A 17,878-nucleotide genomic window follows, 5' to 3' on the forward strand; every position below is an offset into this window, starting at 1 on the left:
AAGAATTTGACTCAAAAGATGGTGCACACTTTTAGAAAAAAATGGCTTAAAGATAAAAATGCCCATAAAACTTGTTGGAAATAATTAATTTCTATCACTGCTCTGAACTGACCACACAGAATATGAAGAATATCAAAAAAATTCAGGAGTCAGCTGTCCACGATAGTTCTTAAGATATCAACACAATAACACGCTTAGCAAAATATTGTCTAATTATCGTTATTGATAAAATCCCAGAAAATTGAGATATAATTTTTTGTCAATATCGCACACAATATCGCAAACTCTAGGGCCAATGTTACTTTGACTACAAGAATTTGATTTATGGGAATGCAACAGTAATTGCACAGTAAACAGTAAGACTTGATTTTATAAATTTATATTGTTTAAAAAAAATGGCATACACATTTAAGAGAGACTAATATTGTTTTTTTTTTCCTAATATGATTTAATATTATAATATATATTGTAACACTTAAGTGCCCATATAAGTTTGATTTATTTTTTATTTTTTTTACTATTCATTATTACTATTCAATTGTTACTATTCATTAGACAACAATATTGATAGCCAGTAGATTTGTCATTGGATTGTAAGCGTTGTTTTCATTTTGTTAGGTGAATTTTGAGTAAATATTGTGTAAAAGTATTTGTTATATTTCAACAATTTTGTGTACATCTCAGTTGCAGCCATTACATTATATTTAGATATATACAATATATTTGCTTTTTTCTATTTTGCTGTATCAGTGTTGGCCATTGAAAAACCTATTTAGTCGACTACTTGACTTTTGAAACTAGAACAAGTAAGGCCTAATATTATCAAGCTAATACCATAATGAAAAAACACAAATAATAGCTGATATCAATATTTTCAATGATATGATTTCCCTCGTGATTAGCCATAAATCTTTTGAAATTAGGGTCAAATTTGACAGAACCCTCTTGATTTCCTGTGGGCTGTCTTTGTCTGTTTCACAGCTGTATTCAAGGCACGCAACCATACGGCATGACAGGATAATGTTGCAGATTAGCTTGGGTCGTTGCTCCTTTTTGACATAATGAAATGCCAAATCTGACAACCTCATAATAGGAAGATATAATGCATCAAGTGGAAGCCAGAAAGAATGATAAAGTGCCTTTTAAAAAATGCACTGGCTTATTTTAAGCTTTTTTCCACCCTCTCAAAAATAATTTTTGTATTCCCGCTTCAGGTTATGGTTATGTGATCTTTCATGGTTTTTGTTGTCTCTTTTTCTCCTGACAAAACAGACTGACAAAAAGTAGGCAAAGGAGAATTAGAAACTGAATAAACTCCTACAAAAAACTGTAATCCATGAATTATATATGTATTTTAAAAACAGAAACGGTTACACACTTGATTTTGCTAATTCTAGTCACTAATTCTGGTGCTAGCCTGGCTTCTTGCTCCCCTAAAATTAGTTTTATGCTGTTCAAGGGTGTAGAAATGCCTTCAGGTCACCCGGCGAGTTTTTCAAAGCCCCTTCAGAACGAATTTGCCTGTTTTTTTTCCTTTCAGTGGCTCTTTGTGACAGTGACAGTTTTCTTCTAAGCTCAGCCCAGAGAGCTCTTTCTTCACACGTTTGAAGGCTGCTGTTCTCTAGGACAGACTCTTTAAATCACCTGACGCAAACACAGACTCGAGTTGATTTTTTCTTATCCTTGCCTGACAGAGAGACTGTGTTGGGCTGTTTATGGGACGTATTTGGCTGTCAGTATAAGTTTTTGATGGATTGAACAATAAAACATGTTTTTTTTTTTCTTTTAAAGTTTAAAGTGCCTGCAGCCACCAGTGCCATCATTACAAATGGTAAGTTGTTGATATTAATATTATTATTATTATGCTCATATTTGATCAAATCCTTAAACCAGTAGTTCTCACCTTTTTTTGACTAATTAAACTAAAATAATAAGGTTTTCCCAGACCTTGGAAACTTTTATTCAAAGAAGGGGAAAAAAACTGGTTAAAAATTAGAAATATCTTGATTTTTAGTTTTATTCTATTTTAATGTTTTTTTTTCTGTCTTATTTTAAATAAATTTGAGTGATCTTGGGGCCCCCTTGGAAGTTTGCTGATGCCCCCTAGTGGGCTCCAGCCACCTTGTTGATAACCAGTTCTTTAAACCAAAGTATTTAACTTCACTGTTACTTTTCAAAGCAGCCAGACTTACAAAAAACACCCAACAACCACCAGAACACCTTAGCAACCACAGAGTAGCATCCTGGCAGATGCTCACATCACCTTAGCATCTTCATTGGGTTGGGTTCTTTGTCAGCTGCACTAAAAAATAACAACGACAGTTGCTCAAATTACGAACAACTGACTCTTTGATCATGATTGAGTGATTATTAAACAAATCATTAACAGAGCGAAGATATAACTCACCACTCACAGCACAGGACAGTTATTGTAAATTAGATTGTTTGAATTGTGATAGTTAAGCATTTCAGCACGTCAAGGGTTTCTCTGTGCTCTTGCCCATCTGTCTAATTCATTGATTGTCTTAACGAATTATTGTTTTGTGTATGTATTCACATTGCGATGCTAATGCTGATGCTGATGTTCTTTGTGATTATTTTTTGTGAAGATGGCATCGGAATCAACCCGGCGCAGACAGCAGGTTGGTGACGCTCCTTCACTTGATCAGGGCTGCCCTCTGCAGCAGCATCTGGCTGTAATAAATGTGATTTTGTCTGCTGTAAATTATTTAGATATATCCAAATGTCACACAGAACTGGAAATAGTGAAATTTGTGTTCATGTTTTTTGGTTTTGTAGCGAATCAGCTCAAAGGGGAAATATGAATAATTAATCATAACTAGTTATAATTATTTATAAATATTTAGATCTGGTCTAGCAAAAGGTGTCGGGGTTGCCATGGTGACCAGTGGCCTGTGGTCGTTCGCAGACATCCTGGCACCCAGCATGTTTATTGGGTGAGGGGTCTGTGATTATTTGTTAATCTAATGAATAATTGATTTGTTAAATCAAATGAAAAATGGTGTGTCTGATTGGTCCAGACTCTACAGTTTGTTAGTGCTTTAATCCACCTTCTATGTTTTTTAAACTCCCTTTTCCCTGCATTTTCTCGTAGTCACCTTATGAAATGATACCTCATCTTTCTCTCACTGTTTACTTGCATGGCTGCAATTTTCCTGCCTATCCTTCATAATTGCTCGCATGCAAATGAATGGATCCTTCTGTTTACTGCCTCATATTGTTCATGTTTATCCGCCTGGAGACCTTTTTAGAGATCTAATGATTTCCCAAGACACCTTCAATAGGCTTTGCATGTGAATTTCACATATTACCTAATGAATATTGATTATGTGCTTCAATTATACAATTCTCCATTGTTGTGGGTTTATTCCCCTGACTAAATGTTTCTTTACAGATGTTTTCCATCCTGCTTTACTTGTCATTTAATGCTGAAGCTCTCTCTGTAATCCATTATAAACTGCCTCAATGGCGTTCTGTCAGTGTTTTCCTCCCGGAGTGCCGCGCTGCATCTAATTACGTGAAAATGGCCTGTAATTTTTCATACATGTCATGGGTTGAGACCTAAATGTCAAATGAGCTGTGATTCATTAGTTTTATAGTAGCAACATGTCTAGCCTGACCCGAATATGCAGCGGGTTTGTATTATGGAGGCATGTACCTTCAGCAAGTTATACAATCACATACTATATATAGCGCAGACGCCTGAATAGATTTCGCTTCATATTCTGAGTGAGTTACTTATATCAGAGGGAACTGAGTCATGGTTTGTTGCTTATATACAATGTACAAGTGCTTTGGTATCATTTCAGGAATTCTGATGTGAGGAAAACTAAGCTGTACCATTCAACCACCAAAAAGACCTTTATTTGCTATAGTTTAGCTGTAATCGTACAATGTATCAGAGACTTGGTTAAATGTTGATATTCCAGAACCATCTGTAAATTTTCCTGGATATACACTGCATCGGCGGGATCGTGAGGGCAGCGGTGGAGGAGGAGTTGCAATGTATGTCTGTAACAACATTACACAGAAACAACTGGCTCATTTAGCAGATGTTGCACATGAAGCTTTGTGGATCTGGTTATGACCCAATTGTCTTCCTCAAGGGTTAAGTTGTATCATTGCTGCTGTGCTCTACATTCCACCACGTTCTTCAGCAACGGCCCAACCTGATACGCTAACTACACTTGGATTATTACCTTAGCAACATTGAATGTTACTACCAGCAAGCTGCAATTGTCATACTTGGAGACACAAATAGGTACAAGTCTGAAACCATTTGTAATGGACATGGACTGAAACAGGTACTGTCAGGAGCAACAAGAAAGGCCAATCAACTTGACTCTATTTTTATCAACATTTCATCTATGTTTAAGTCACCTGAGCACTTGCCCCCTGTTAGCTCTTCTGATCATCAGATCATTATGTTGAATGCTGGTAAATGGCCTTCCAAGCCCATTTGACACATCTTCTGCAGAAAACGTACCTCTGAGACAAAATTATATATACAAATTAAAGATTTGATAAAAGAGAGACAACGTGCATTCTGCTTTGGTAACAAAACTCGCTATACAAATTTTAAATAAACTGTTGCCAAAAAAAAATTAAGACTGCAAAGATACAATATTACCAGAACGAGGTGGAGGAATTACGTTGCACCAAGCCAAAGCAGTGGTTTAACTCTATAAAGGCATTTGATGGGAATGGAAGAAGACAGGAGAGATGTGAAGTCTCAGGAATATAACATCTTGCAACATGAGTGTGACACTGGCTAAGCATTTTGCTTCTGTATGGGATCAAGTTATCCACACATCTCCCTCTGAGGAAGATGTTGTCCATAAGCTGTCAGAAGGTCGAATACCTCCTCTGAGTATTGGGCAAGTTATAGCTAGACTTCGCAAAGTGAATGCACTGAAGGCTGCTGGTCCTGATTGCATTCCTCCGTGGGTCTTAAAGACCTTTCATGAAGAACTGGCACCTGTACTATGTGATATCTTTAACACATGGATTCAATATAACATTTTTCCAAATCAATGGAAGGAGGCTATGGTTAAAACTATTCAAAAAAATTCAAAACCTAGTTTTCCAGCAGATTACCGCCAGATTTCATTAATCAGCTGTGTTGGAAAAATGTACAAAGGAATCCTCAGAGATGCCATTCTGGAGGATACAGTCACCAAGATTGCTCCATCATAACATGGCTTTATTGCGAACAGATCAACTGACATTGCTCTGATTCAGATTCTACAATTATGGCATGAAGCACTTAATAACAATCCCACAATGGCCATTCATGCTGTTTTTGTTGATTTTACTCTAGCTTTTGACACAATTGAGCATTGACAGTTACTTTATGCTCTGGCTGATATGCATGCCCGGCGCCCCCGTTGGCTTATTGTAAATAGCTATCTGACTAACAGAGAGCAAATGGTGAAGAGGGGTCTCTGCGTGTCTAACTCCTATTTAAATCCAGCTGGTGTTCCCCATGGGGGACTTTTATCCCCTCTACTTTTTGTCATCAGTATAAACAGCTTGGATTTACATCTGCCCCCTTTTATAATTCCTGTGAAAAAATGCCGATGATCTAACAATCACTGATCTTCTAATGGGATCCTTACTTGGCCTAACTCAAAAGGCCTTGGACTCAGTGGCAGAGTGGGGACAGGAATTCTCACTGGCAATGAGTGGAGCTAAGACCATGTATATGGTAATTAGTGCTAGGAGAGATGATCACTTCCCCTCTCCTCCTCTTCCAGTAATTTCGGGACAAGTAATCAGCAGAGTCTCCACTTTTAAACTTCTTGGCGTTCAAATAACATCTGATTTGTCATGGGATGCACACATCAAGTATATGATTTCAAAGTCACGGCCAAGAATTAATTATCTTAGTGCTGCAAAGAGAGCGGGTCTCCTATGCAATGTTTTAATGCAAATATACTTGACTTTCATATGGCCAATTCTTGAGTGCAAGCCCAGTGTGGGGTTGGACTGCCTAAAGGTCTCTCTTATGAGTTAGAGAGGGTACAAAAACATTGTTGTCAGATAATAGGTATTCCATCTTTTCTTCCTTCATTAAGCAAAAAGCGTGATGAGGCTATACGTACCTTCACTAACATACTTATGGAACGATTCATCACCTTTGCACAGCTTCTTGACTGTAGCTCCAGCATCTAATTATTCACTTCGTCGAAGTAGGGAACATGTTACGCCCAAAAGCAAAACAAAAAGTCATCAACGTTCTTTTATTCCCAGTGCTTTTAAATTGTTTTATAAATGACCTATTTGTGGTGTTTTGAATATGTTCATTTTGACGCATTTCAGGTTGTGCTGCTAAGAGAAATAGTAACTGTTCTTTTTTTTTTGTGCTGCATTAACCTGCTTTGTCATTTTAAAATAAAACTATTAAAAAAAACCTGTTTGTAATATATTATATCTCTCTGATTCTACAGGAAATGTGTTCCTGAAACACGGCTCGGAGCTACGAATAATTCCCAGAGATCGGGTTGGAGGATGTCACCAGGCCAGGATGTGACTATCCAGTACTTTTCTGTCACAGACGATGAACATGCTTATGCATTGTCCGGCCCTGAGGTGTCAACTCTCAGCTGCTCTAACTGGGACTGCTGCGGCTCCAAATCTGTCAGAGGACAAATCTCACCTAGCTGCCATCACAGCCCCCTTCTCAAAGATACACACTTGCAGGATGTTGTCGATGTGTTGTGCCCCAAACCACTAGATCTTTTGATCTTTCACAAAATATTCCAGCTCTGTTTAAGATCACATACATATTGTGTTCATTATGCATGCTTTTACATGTCTTAAATACATAATGTCTACTTCAAGTCCAATTAAATGTTTAAATAATGTTAAAAATATGATTCCATTTTCCATTTTAAGAAGGCAAATGAGTCATATTGTGTCTTTTTTTTCTTTACATTTCATGTGTTATGTTTCATTAATTGTTGTTTTGAGCTCTGTTATGTAGCTGTTATTGCAGGCAGATAATGACTGTCAATGTGATGAAACTGCTGCAGCTGTGCAGCTAAACAAAACTATACAACAGTATGATTAAAGAAGCTCTAAATAAGTTAATAAAAAACACATTTCATAATATGCTTACTATGTAAAAAAATAAAAATACAAAACTCTTCCCATAGTTGAAAATAAATTATATGAAATGTTACATAAACCAATTTGACACCTAAAAGTCGCTTTTTGTAACGTTCCTGGTCACTCAAGTCGGAGTCTTTTCATTAAACTTAAAATAATGGCTCGACTTGAATAGCACATCAGGCTAATGAATGACAGGCTCTACCTTTGCTTTTACACCCTCCACTTGGCCTCCTCCTCTTACATTACTGCCAGGCAGAAATGGAGGAGGAGAATGAGGGTCTGACTATTCAGTGTCATAATGGATCTTTCATTTGTTTTAATTAAAAGAGCAGGCATGCCGTGCCCTTTCCATGCCACTCGTTACTGGGAGAAGTGCATTATAAATACAGCAAGGCCTACATTACTCAAATGCAGACATGTTACTCTGGATCACATCTGAAAAGACATTGCTCGCCTCCTGCCTCATTTGGCAAGAAATGATGCGGTTTGTTCATTAGCTGTGGAAGAAATTGTGCTTTTACCAGGGTTCCCACGCTCCTTGAAAGTACTTGAATTTCAGACATATGGATTCAAGGCCTGGAAAGTACTTGAAACCAAACATAGGTCCTTGAAAGTGCTTGAATTAAATTTGAAATAAATTTTGTCTATGGTGCTATTTAAAAAATTGTCCTATATGTTCTGTCAAAGACCGAACAAGCGGCACTAATGATTGGGGGTGGAGATGGGGGAGCGCGGGGAAAACAACGTGTGTGTTGACGCGCAACCTAGAGACCTGAGCGGGACAGTTTTCTTAAACCCGCTCCCCCTGAATTTCTGACCATTACCGCCCACTCCCGCAACGTGTGTGTCACGCTCCCGCAAACATTCTTATTGTCTTGTTGTATATATTTATCATCAACGAAAATAGTTCCAATTATAGTAACAGCTGAGCCGCTGCGCATCTCTAAAAGCAAACACAGCCGAGTTTCATGCATGAATGAAAGTGCGTTTTTGAACGAATCTAGTGAGTCAGTGATTCATGATTACCCATACATAAAGATTTGGATTTACAATAAAAAGTAATTTACAACATTATTTTGACTTGAGTTTATTTATTAATGAGTAACGTATCTTTTGAGTGAATGTGCAAATTTGTAATGTTATCAGCTTTTACCATGTTATTACAACATTTAACCACTTTTTATTAATTTAAAAATGGAGAAATTCTTTCAAATTTAAATCTCGTACAAGAACTACAGCAAAAATCAGTTTGATGCATATTTTATCAATATTTTAGAAATTTAATTTGAATATTACCAGTACTGACTTCAATGGATTTCATTAAATTCCTTTGAACACAACTGCTCAAAACGGTTCAAAACATTCAAAACATTATTACTCTGAAATTTTTTATGTAAATGTTAAGTTTAAGTGGTTAAATGTTAAGTAATGTAAGGTCTTTCATGACACTACATATGCTGGGGTGTGAATTTGATAGGTGCTTGATATAAAATAAATGGTGCTTGAAAAAGTCCTTGAAAGTCCTTGAATCTGGTGTTCATGAAAGAGTGGGAACCCTGTTTTACAGAAGTGAAAGAGCTTGACGGTGTGACACGTCAAATTTAGAAGTAAAAAAGTTACAAATACACTTGTAGTATTCTTGTCATAAACATTAAACAAAGCATTAAATACCAAACTGTATAGTGCCTGTTTTTGTTGAATATGTTCGGCTTGTAATTCTGCTACTTAGGATGTTTCGTCTTTTCAATTTGTTCACTTAATGTATGTATACGTAAACCATGTTCCAAAGCTTTGAGTGGATAAGACAGGCTTCATAAGTCTCCTTTATGGTTTAAAGAGGTACAAAGACAAGCAGTGATGTTGCTATTTGCATAAATTCAATCATGTGCCATCTGTAAGAAGCCTTCTTAAGCGAGCAAATGACAGAACTGTTGAATATTTATGTTAGATATTTTATATATGTGTCGTGGACATGATTGTGTGATTTGAGGGGTTTAAACATAACATTACCTGACAACCTTTCTATCTGAGCTTGAAGTCTTGTGATGGTACAGATATAAGCCAGCTAAGCCAATGAAACAGCTGCACAATCCCGGGGTCTTGTGTTTGTATAACCAGTTTATGTGCCTGCAAAAACGTGTACATGGTTTTCCTCATATTTCTGTAGAAACTCTTAATCGAACATGTCTATGAGGCTTGTAAGAGATTGAACACTCACATAAAGGCCAGCACTCTGAATTGCTGTTGTCAAATAAGTCATTTTTCCACCCACCTCCTCAGTGGCTAAATGTTGTCCACATGTATTACAGATAAGCTATCGCTGCCTGTCAGTTTTGCTTCTCACTCAATGTATCTTTCAGATGAAAAGATATGTGGCATGAATTTAGATTTAGCTTGTGCGTTCAAGCAGTAGATTCGTTTTCTGGAGTTCACAGAAGTAATTAATTTGCTATATTTTTGAAAGCAAAGGAAATACTAGCAGCAAATAGGTTTGGCCTTTGAAAGAATGGTTTTATGATGTTCAGTTTTTCAGTCACAAAAATGGATTATCTGTGTCCTTTGTAATAACAAGGTTCAGGGAATATCAAAGAAATGCCCTTTTTTTGTCACTGCATCATAATTTTTTGACTTTACAAGACTGTAACATCATAATTGTCAAAAATGCTTTCTGCATAAACAATAAACTGGAGGTACACTAAAGCCACAACAACAATCAAATCAAAGCAAAGCCAAAAACAAAACAAAACAAAAATGGAAGCAAAGTAAAGCCAGAAACAAAATAAAAAGCAAAGCCAAAAAAAAGTCTAAAATAAATCTAAAATCAAAGCAGAGTAATGCCAGAAACAAACTAAACAAAACAAGAATCAAAGTAAAGCAAAAAATAAATAATACCAACAAATAAATAAATAAATAATCCATAAACAAAAAAAACTACTAAATCGTCTAATTTTGGTTTATTTTACATGCTTGTATTGAAAGTAAAAGCTTGATTCAGTTATATATTGTTTGTTTGGTTTTGTTTGATTATTATATTTCAAATACTCCTTATTTAGCTTTGTACTGTAGCACGGTCTGCCTTCATACATGCTACAACTACATTTTCTCTTAAGGCTAGAAAATACCTAACATTTATCTTGGAATTCTCTTCTTACAATGTGTTCAATCTTCTTTTTCTCAACCCACTTGGCATATTGCAGCATATTATTTGAGAGGTGATCCTTAGATATGAGATCTGCACCTCTCTTGCACCTCTCTTTATTTTTTGTTTCGTATTCTAGATGTGTCTTGTCCTGCTTTAAATTCTATTAGATGAAATGTCATGCCAGCACAAGGCTGTGCCTTCTTAAAGCTTGGCTTCAGTTTCATTTTACACTTGATGTGACACTGACAGGAATGACTGAACAGGACGTTAGCAGCAGCACATGGAAAAATGCAATTCCAACATGCCAAGAAATGTTGATTCAATGTAATATGTTGTGAAAATGTGTTTTTGGCTATTACATATTATTAGCTATAAAAAGGTATCTTGTCAGGCATCGCAATTTCATTCCATCATTACTTGAAATCCAGATTCATTTGAAATGTTTTGCGTGACATTTGGCACTAATTTTTAACAGACTAATCTAAAATCCGGCTATCATCAGCGGTAGAACACTACTGTATTCCCAGTGATGTTTACTCATAAACAACAATGCTAGAAAATGGACTGTGGAATGGAAAAGCAACAGGCTATTAACATAACATGGAAACACCTTCACAAGGTCATAGATCAGCTTGAAAAGCACATGCAGCTCGAGGCTAATATCACAGTGAACGTCAGCGCATGCTTGAAGAAAATGAAAAGCCCCAGACAGTTCAAGTGATGATAAAGCTGGGTAGTAAAATGTCTCTGAAAGAATAGAAGTGTGTGTGTGTGTGTGTGTGTGTGTGTGTGTGTGTGTGTGTGTATGAGAGAGAGAGAAAGCTGTAGGCGTGCAAATAAGATTTCCTTTCTCATGAACCAGTGGTGCCTGGTGATGGCGCTGGTTTGGATTCCTCAGAACATTGTGGCAAGGTTCTCAACAAACATCTTCTAGTAATGGTAACAGAATGTTTGTTCAACATTATCTGGTCTTTAATAATGTTCTCAGTTTTGTGCAAAAAATCATTATTTATACGTAATGGAAGTTTTTTAATGTTATAGTTGGACATTGGATAATTACTATTATAATTTTTTTATGTAACATTTATGTTATTCAAAAATGTTCTTGAAATTTTTTTATGAAATGGTTTCTTTAGTTAGACATTTGTCTAGCATTTTTTAAAAATGTTACTACTTGTTTCAGAATTAAATTTAAATCCACAATTAGAAATGGTTGTTGCGCCAAACACTCGTCCAAAAATCCAGTAGGCAAATAACATAGGGTGCATAGATCCAAAATATAGAAAATATGAAGATGAAAGAGATCCGCACTCGTCCAAATTCAGCCAAAAAGGCTTATAACATTTATTGCTCAGAGGTCACGAAAATATATGTGAAATAAAGTGCAAATGAGGCACATTTGCACTTTTTTGCACATATTTTTGGACGAGTGTTTGACACTACAACTTTTTCTAATTGTGATTAAAACATTATAATGCATAAAATCTTCGGGTATTAACCCTTCCTCAGTGCCATGTGCTACCAAGCAACACTTGCGCTCATTAAAACATGCATTACCGTAATATACTAATGTCACGAAGATACAGCAAAAACATGTATATATCAAAACATATAATCAAAATTGTTTTTATAATAATTTAAAGGATAGAAACCTGAAACTTGGTATGACGTCTATTTATTATATATAGAAACTGATGTTTAAAACTTGTGTTGGAGTTATGAGATTATATTACTGATAGGCTATATATTTGTGTGTATATTTTTGTTTTTGTTATGTAGTTATATATGGATTTCTTTTGATGATTTATAAATGTTTTTGATGTATTTGATTATATGTTTTGAGATATATAGGCCTACGTGTTTTTGCGGTATCTTCCTGACATTAGGTAGGCTATATTAAGGTAATACATTTTTTAATGAGCGCAGGTGTTGCTTGGTAGCACATGGCACTGAGGAAGGGTTAAAGGGGTCATATGATGCTGCTAAAAAGAACATTATTTTGTGTATTTGGTGTAATGAAATGTGTTTATGCGGTTTAAGGTTAAAAAAACACATTATTTTCCACATACTGTACATTATTGTTTCTCCTCTATGCCCCGCCTTTTTGAAACGCGTCGATTTTTAGAGCTTGTAACACTCCAAAGAGAAAGGAAAAATTTAAATCGCTTTTTTGCGATTGAGATTGAAATTGAAATTGACCCCTTTAATACCCGAAAACGTTCTGCACCTTTGCACATTTGCACTTTTATGTACATATTTTTGTGACCTCTGAGCAATAAATGTTATAAGCCTTTTTGGCTGAATTTGGACAAGTGCGGATCTCTTTCATCTTCAGAATTAAATTTAAAACAATTAAAAATTACGTTTTGAACATTCAGAGAACATTTGTTAAAAACGTTTCCATAACATTAGCAAAACTTTCTTAGAACATATTTTGTTAGCTTGGGTACCCGCTTCAGAACAAAACATCAGAGCAAGGTTTCATAAATGCAATTTATGATAATTCAATCAACAAACACAATTAAGCGGGAATCTGATACAAATGCATCTCGAATAATGAGATGGCGGTAAGCTAATTAGCCAGTTAAACTCCAAAATGACGTAAAAAATGTTTATGCTTCATTTACATAGCCTTCCTTATATGGTATCAGCCCATATTCCTCAGAACTCATCTAATCCAGTGTACGTTTCAATTCACTATTGTTTACCAAATGTTATAAGCATTTCAACCTAATTATCCCCTGATAAAAGTGTTATTTGATATCTCCGATTTGATGAACCAGATTTGTGCATGCATACAAACAGCAGGCAAACACTTATGAAAGTATCATGTCACTCTACAGCATCGATCAGACCCTCCATCTACAGCATGCAGCCTATAATTAACCTCCATGCTTCTCTCTCTCTCTTTCACGCCACTCCTCCTTCCTTGCTTTCTTCCCATTACTTTGGACAGGAAAAGTATGATGTGGCGGCACCAATTACAACAGCATATTTTCTTTAGTGGCTGCACAGAGAGCAAAGGCTTGAGGTTGGAACAGCAGCAGGGCTCTCCAGAGAGCCAGATTAGAGTGGTCAGTTAGCCCACTGCTTTTGTCAGCATCATTAATGACCATCTCACTCTGCAGCCACTGATGTATTATGGTCCATAAAAGCATTTTGGAAACCACAGATCAAAATGAAATCCAGCTAAAGTACTTTGTCTATGTACAGAAAGATTTGATTATGGCTTGTGTAGTGATTTGCAAGCATGTTTGCTCAGTTTGATCCTCTTGGTGCTCCGAGTCAGTAATTCATTTGAGTGTTTAGCTGTTGTTAATATTGTGTGTGGTCTTTGATTAGAAAGTCAAAATGGCTCATAATAAATCAGATACAGGCTTGTTCTTTTTTTTTTTTTATAATACAATATTTCCACATTAATGTCAAGTCCATCCAATTATGATTAATAGCTTTAAAGGGGTCCTATTATGCTCTTTTACAAAGTCTTGATTTTGTTTTGGGGGTGTACTAGAACAGGCTCTCATACTAGGTTGTTCGAAAAACTCATCCCATTCGTCGATATTTGTGATATCACAAATCCCGTAAAATATGCATTGTAGTCCAAATGAGTTGTTCATTGTAGTTTTTGAAAATTGATTTCTGTTAAATAAAATATCTCATTTTGAAGTGGACTTTGAGCTTTGTAACTTTGCAGATATTTTTTATGCTCAAACAGCAACATTACAGACTAACTAAAGTTGAAAAAGTGAAAAAGCATAATAGGACCCCTTTAAAAATTAAGGGTTTATTGGAAATGCACAATAAAAATATTATTTGATATTACATAGTGATATACTGTCACAAGACTGCAAGGAAGGCAAAATGCAGAATGCAGAAGTTTAATGGTGTAAAAGGAGTAATCCACAATCATAGTCAGACAGGCATGAGGTCAGACACGAAATCAGTCCAAACATTGGCATAGTAAGGAACTCAGGAAAACAGAGCAATCCTGGCTATCAGGCTTAAAAAATAAGACCATGAAACATGACTCAAGATAGCAGTGTGACACTATGTTAAGACTTCACAATCAATAGCAGATACAAACAGGCTTATATAGGCAGAGGTAACAAGATAATTATGAACAGGTGTGTTAAATCAAGCATAAGTCCAGGCAGTGGCTTCTGGGAAATGATGTCCATGACACAATGACAATGATGTAGAATGGAGCGCCCTCTGGTGGACAACCAGAGCACTCCATGTGACCATTGTTACATACCCTCCGCCTTACTGCACAGCGGAAGAATTCAGAAATGGCATCCTTGGCCACCATGACAGGATACCTAAGATCTCAGAGACTGCCTCCATGGGTGTGAATGGACAGTCAAGGGTCTCAGGAGCGGCCTCCTTGGCCGCAACAGGAGAAACTAAGATCTCAGAGACGGCCTCCATGGCCATGACAGGACAGGCAAAGGGTTCAGGGACGCCTCCTTGGCTGTGACAGGGCAGACTGTGAATTCAAAGACGGCCTCTTTGGCCATGACAGGGCAAGCAGAGAGTTCAGGAACGGCCTCCTTGGCCGTGACAGGGCAGACAAGGGATTCAGGTACTGGAGCGAGCTCTGGATCAGACTCATGGACTGGAGCAGGCTCTGGAGCGGATTCATGGGATGGAGCGAACGCCACCACCTCAGAAGTGTGAATGGCCCAGACACACAAAATGGCAACCACCATTACTGGAAGGGCAGTGGAAGATGGGAGAACCTCTGAGATCGCTGGGCTTGAGAGCGCTGAGATGACCGGGATGCCTGCCGCTCGCACCGACATCAGCGGTGGGTCTGCCACACTGGACATCAGTCTAGGTTGCCTGGGCACTACCTTACTAGCTTCAAGTGCAACATTCATGACGACCGGGAACACTGGTATGGCGTCCATGACAGCTGAAGACTCTGGCATAATGTCCATGATGGCTGCAGTCTCTGACGTGGTGGCCATCTTGTGAAGAGGCTCTGCACTGGCGGCCATCTTGTGAAGTGATTCTGGACTGGCGGCTGATGACTCAGGTGTGGCGGCCATGTTGTGAAGAGGCTGTGGCTTGGTAGGCATGAGGTGAGCAGGCTCTAGCTTGGCAGGTATGATGTGAACAGGCTTTGGCTTGGCTGGCATGACGTGAGCAGGCTCTGGCTTAGCAGACTTGACTTGAACAGTCTCTGACTTAGCAGACGTGACTTGAACTGGCTCTGGCTTGACAGCAGTAACATGGCATGGATCTGGTGTGGTGGCTACTGAGGGAACGCTGCATTGCTCCTCCCACAGTAAAAGCAGATCTGCTCAGTAGTAAAGCCAAATCTATATACTGCTCTAATGTCCAACCAAATGTTTTTGTCGTCTTGGAATTACAGTAATTATGACATGGTGTGAAGGCAGCATCAGTCCAGACTGATTGTAGGAAATGAAGTCCATGACACAATGACAATAACATAGAATGGAGTGCCCTCTGGTGGACAACCAGAGCACTCCATCTGACCATCGTTACATATATACCTTGATTTTTCTTTGTTTTCTTCATACATCATTTATCTCAAGCTTTTTACCAACACCAAAAAATAAAATAAAATAAAATAATAATTTTAAGATAATTGTTTGGTGTTGTGGAAATGGCCATACTGGGGGATAGTTATCATTTTTGGAAAATGCATATTAACCATTTTCATGCTATAAAATATTATGTGATATTTTCTTTATACATCATGTTTTAGATTTTAATCTCAAGCTTTTTGTTGACACTGTAAATAAATAAATAAATACATACATGCATATATACATACATATATGTTGTGGAAATAGCAACAGCTGTGGGACAGTCATATTTTTCAAAATTCATGTTTTATTATTTTTACACTACAAATATCATCATTATATAAAATATAATATATTATTATCATAGTATGCATTTTCATAGTCACCAAAATATATAACTAAAAGAAACATTTAATGGAGGTTATTGCTGCCAGGGTAAACTATTTATTAAATCAAAGGGTTCACATACTTTTTCCACCCTGCACTGTGAAGGTAAATATGGTTTATTCAATAAATGTAACATATGTGGATGTTATTTGTTTATGCAAGCTCTGTTTATACTTGGAAGTTTAGATCAACTTTCATGCATAATTTTAGGTAAATCACAAACATTTTCCTTCTTATACATGTTAGCGTTTGAGATTTGAGGAATATAATGAACTCTACTGCAGTCCATTATAAATGGTCTTTTCTCCTCCATCTATTCTTTAAATTTACAGCTCTGATCTTCTCACACTGTTATTTCAAAAAGCTTTACACAAGCTTTGCTGGAGGCTGGATTCTCTCTCAATCACCACCACAGTCAGATTCAATGTGAGGGTCTGACTTGAAAACTGTATTTAATTCTCTCAGATAGTGATATTAGAAACTATTAGCCCTCTGATGTGGCACAGTCCTTTCTTCTTGAGCAGATCTTCGCCTGTGGCCTCTCCTGATACCCGTGAGCCTATCCGTCCACCCTCCACAGGGCCTGCATTAGATCTCATTTTAGATTACCTGCTTCTAATGGAAATCCAAGCGACCTTTCACCAACAGGGTCTGAACACATGCGAAAGACAAACAATTGTTTCAATCCTTCACCTTCCTTGATTCCTCTCCGCTCTTGTTCAAGCTTACTCTTTCAATTCCAACCCAGCGCAGTAATATCCCTCGAAAGTCTGATCAATAGTGTAATCAGCTGAGACATTACTACTCTCTAGAAGTCTAGATCATCAGTGAAGTCTGTACAGTAAATGTGATTTGGAATGATACAGCAGTGCCCTCTTCTGGATTATCAACCTTATTGCGCTAGGATTTTGGACATTTGCCATAAAAGCTGTAATGATGCCTAATTATAACTGGAATGGAGCTATGCTTCTCAACCCCTACAATCAGAACCCTGTATGTAACACTCAATTAATCTCTCAAACAGGCAGTAGTATGAGAGTTTTCTCTCTCCTGCAGGATACTTTTGAAAATTAGCCTTGGTGATAGCAGCAGGTGACACCGCTGGCTGCCAACATAGACTATATTATACCTCACTGACTCATATGTGCTTTTTGACTGTATATTATTAAATATGAAACTTACCATTTAACAGTGACCAGAAAGGGTTCGAGATGGTAGTTTGTCCTTGAACTTTGACAGTGGTCGTTGAAATAATGCTGTCAGTCAGTTAACAAGCGCTCGTGCACGTAGTTACAGAGTGCAATATAGAGAGTAAAGTGCAAATGAGGCACTAATGAGGGTTGTTCTGGCATGTCTGAAAAAGATATATAAATATTTACCACGGAGTGTGACATTTACAAAAAAGGGTAACAATTTATTAATTACCCCTCCCTTCACTTCCACCAGCAGCACTAATAGAGAATTAGCCTAAAATGTCAATGATGTGTATGGAATATCTGCATAGATTTCCTCCCAAAAATGTAAACCTTCTGCAGTAACTTCTAGAGTTTCGCAGTATTTCTCCATATAGTGTTCTATTAGCTTCCATTAAATTGTTCTTATTTATTCAGCAAACAAATTATTTAAAGAAAATGTAGCCTACACAAAGGAATTCAATCAT

At 37.1% G+C, this 17,878-nt stretch overlaps 1 protein-coding gene across 1 annotated transcript in view; it reads left to right on the top strand.

Annotated features, from left to right (window-relative positions):
• Nucleotides 1–7,721, top strand: part of LOC107701138 (ubiquitin-fold modifier 1) — a 12,344-nt gene extending 4,623 nt beyond the window's left edge. Inside the window, exons 4-6 of the mRNA XM_016503085.1 lie at nucleotides 1,792–1,831; nucleotides 2,610–2,642; nucleotides 6,471–7,721. Coding sequence (XP_016358571.1) covers nucleotides 1,792–1,831; nucleotides 2,610–2,642; nucleotides 6,471–6,553 — 156 coding nt within the window. The 3' untranslated portion in view covers nucleotides 6,554–7,721. The remainder of the gene's footprint in view (nucleotides 1–1,791; nucleotides 1,832–2,609; nucleotides 2,643–6,470) is intronic.
• The last annotated feature ends 10,157 nt before the right edge of the window (nucleotides 7,722–17,878 follow it).

Source organism: Sinocyclocheilus anshuiensis, unplaced genomic scaffold, assembly GCF_001515605.1.
Source record: "Sinocyclocheilus anshuiensis isolate Anshui unplaced genomic scaffold, SAMN03320099.WGS_v1.1 scaffold907, whole genome shotgun sequence".
Classification (NCBI taxonomy): Eukaryota; Metazoa; Chordata; class Actinopteri; order Cypriniformes; family Cyprinidae; genus Sinocyclocheilus; species Sinocyclocheilus anshuiensis.